Below are 2,873 nucleotides of genomic sequence, written 5' to 3'. Positions count from 1 at the left end.
CTAGTTAGAGATGGTGAGACCATAATCATCCTTTAATTCCCATATAGTATTGATGGCTTTTCGACCATTGGCAAATTTGTGATAGAGTTTTGTGTTATTGTCTCCCTCGGTGAGCCAAATAGCCTTGCTTCTCAGTCTCATGCTTTCTTCTCTTTCCTTCAATATTTGTGAGCGTTTGGCAAGTAGTAGGTTATACTGTTCCTTACTCTCCGGAGTATTGAAAATTCCTGTTGTAGAATTTTCATACTCAGTGATAATCCTTTCCGCCTCATTGAGGGTGTGGTTATCCTGGATCCGCTTCTGATGAGCCCAATTTTTAGTTATCTGCTTAAGTTCTGTTAGCTTCCTGACAAATCCAGCAGATAGTTCCTCTTCTTCCCGGATAGGGTTGTTCTGCCAGTATTCATGGACCAGCTGAATGTATGTAGGATCTTGTAGCCAGGAAGCATTGAATTTGTAGGGGCTCTTAATTTTGTGTGTGAGGCCATCTGCCTCCAGGAAGGTTGGCCTGTGATCTGATAACCCACCGGATCCTACCCATTGATGAGCTCTGGGTAGCTCATTGTATAACTGTTCTTTAATAAGGAAACGGTCGAGTCTCCTGGCCACGCTCTGATCTCCACTCCTATTATTTGTCCAGGTATATTGTAGTCGAGCAGTGGGGATGTCCACCCAGTGGTGGTCCTCTAATAGGGAGGAGATGGTATCAGAGAGAGTATCCACCTGTGTCATATGACCCCAGGATTCGCAATAGCCCAGGGAGAAGTTTAAGTCCCCCCCATTATAATGTTATCCGCTTGGAAGAGCTTCCGTTCAAGAAGGGATCTCCAGAATGTAGCTCGATCAGAACAGGGTCCATAGACATTTATGATGCGGAGGTCCCTCTCAAGTGTATGATCATATATGTCAAGGCCTATGAACCCTTTGCCTCCCCAAAAATTGCAGATGTCCACTGTCTTGTTACAAACCCCTATTGCCAGGCCTCCGGATCTCCCTGATGCATCAAGTGCATGGAATGTCCAGTTCGGGAGCCAAGAGGTAAGAGAATGAATGAGATGGTCCGCTTGGCAGAGGGTTTCCTGAAGAAAGATAATATCCAGTCGTTCCGAGGTTAGCAACCTCCTAAGTGCTAGTTTTTTGGCTGAACTAGCAAACCCTCTACAGTTGAATGAGAGGAACTTCATGAGGGGGGTGGGGGAGGGCCATCCTTCGCTCTAAGGGCCCCAAAAATAGTTTGTTGTCGCCCGAGGGCGACCTCCTCATCCGCAGTATGCCTCGCTTTAGTAATACGAGATGGACGACCTCGTGAGGTCTTGAGGGAGGTAGGGGGACTAATAGGGTCAAGTCCAACAACATCCGGGCCTCGGTCTTTAACCCGAGGACGAAGGGAATATCGGGGAGATGGCTTGGAGTGAACCAAGGTCGATGTGATCAATGAGGGGGGAGCCAATGGAGGAGGGGGAGGGATCGAGCAAGAGAGGGTTGATTGAGAGTGTGTGAGTGATGTATGTGAAGTTACAGGTGGATATGTTGTGACCGATGAAATGCAGGATGCATGAGATGACAATGAGATAGGAGGAAAAGACATACCCGTAACCGCTGAGTCCACCGGAGGGGGCAGTGTATGCTCCTGAACCTCTGAGGACGTTGGCGGTGCCGAGGTAGGTACTTCAGTATCTATACTTGCAGGCCCTGGCTCTTCCTGAGGTGCATCATCCCCATGAATGTGCTGATGAGTCTCAGGTGGCTGAACTGGATGTTGTTCCAGTGGGGTCGACCGGGTAATATCAGTGACCTCTTCCTTCTCATTCCTTTGCGATTTCCGAAGAAGCGGACAATCCTTGTAGAGATGCCCTACTTTGTGGCATTCGCGCCGTGTCTTTCCACTGGATAGTGATGTACTCATATAGTCCTCCCCTAGTGTCCATGTATATGAGAATCCTGGCATAAGCCATCATGCCCGTCTGAAGATAGGATTTGTCATAGCCCATATAGGTGCCAAGTGCATTACCTATGCGCTTGAAAATTTCTTCAGACCAGTATTGAAGAGGAAGTCCGGGGAGCCGAATCCAAATAGGTCTGACCCCAATCTGCTCTGTCTCTGGATCAAACAAGGGTGTCCATTGCTTAAGGAGCACAGGCGCATGGTCAAAGTGCCAATGTGAGGACAGAACCCAGTTTGTGTGATCGGCACGCACAAATCTCAGTGCGAACCATCCCCTCACAAATGTCTGCACAAATGGAATATCTACCAAGTGATGACCCCAAATCTCGGTAGCCCAAGCCTTCAATCGTGCCGCTGAATAGCTGTGTCCCCTGATGCGGCCAACCAAGACCCGATCTGCAAAATCCATCGCTTCGCCCCACTGAATGTCCTCTTCCAGTCTGAAGAAATAATCGACTTCTCTTGATTTGAAGCACTTAGATTTCCTTTTAGGGCCGCCCGGAGAGGGAGGGTTCTGCGAATGTTCGGGTGCCGGAGAAGGGAAATGTGATGGAGCCGAGGACTGATAGGTGGTAGGGATACCAGCAGGGAAATCGTGAGTAAACCCAGAAGGGGGGCCCGAAAGCGGGCGTACGGAAGTAAAACAGCCTGATGAGGGACCAAGATAACCCAAGGGGCCGGAAGAGGATAGTACCAGGTTAGGGTTGTGAGGTAGGCGGTGAGATAAACCGGTAGTCTGAGGGGCTAACCCTGGGTTAGGGTTTAGGCTTCCAATAACGAAACCTAGGGTCGCCGGGGAGTGAGGAGGCGTCGAGAGGGCCGGCCAGGTGGGGGGCTCATCCGGGAGGACCACCGGCAGAGATCTGGAAGATTCACCATGCGAGTACTGTGAGTAAATCCCAGAGAAGTCATCGTAATACATACCTTT

The 2,873-nt window shown here is 49.6% G+C and overlaps 1 protein-coding gene across 1 annotated transcript; it reads right to left on the bottom strand.

Annotated features, from left to right (window-relative positions):
* LOC149164740 (uncharacterized) lies at positions 1-732 on the bottom strand. Its single transcript, XM_089429593.1, has one exon. It carries the CDS (start codon positions 730-732, stop codon positions 1-3), a length of 732 nt encoding a protein of 243 aa, XP_089285719.1.
* Positions 733-2,873: the final 2,141 nt, after the last annotated feature.

Source organism: Pinus tabuliformis, chromosome 5_1, assembly GCF_031772625.1.
Source record: "Pinus tabuliformis cultivar Carrire ecotype Pingquan chromosome 5_1, CPIR1, whole genome shotgun sequence".
Lineage (NCBI taxonomy): Eukaryota > Viridiplantae > Streptophyta > Pinopsida > Pinales > Pinaceae > Pinus > Pinus tabuliformis.
Note: the sequence above shows the minus strand (reverse complement) of the source record. Positions and strands in the feature narration are given on the sequence as shown.

Coding starts and splice junctions, on each gene's coding strand:
- LOC149164740 (XM_089429593.1), bottom strand. CDS start 732: ATGACACAGGTGGATACTCTCTCTGATACCATCTCCTCCCTATTAGAG.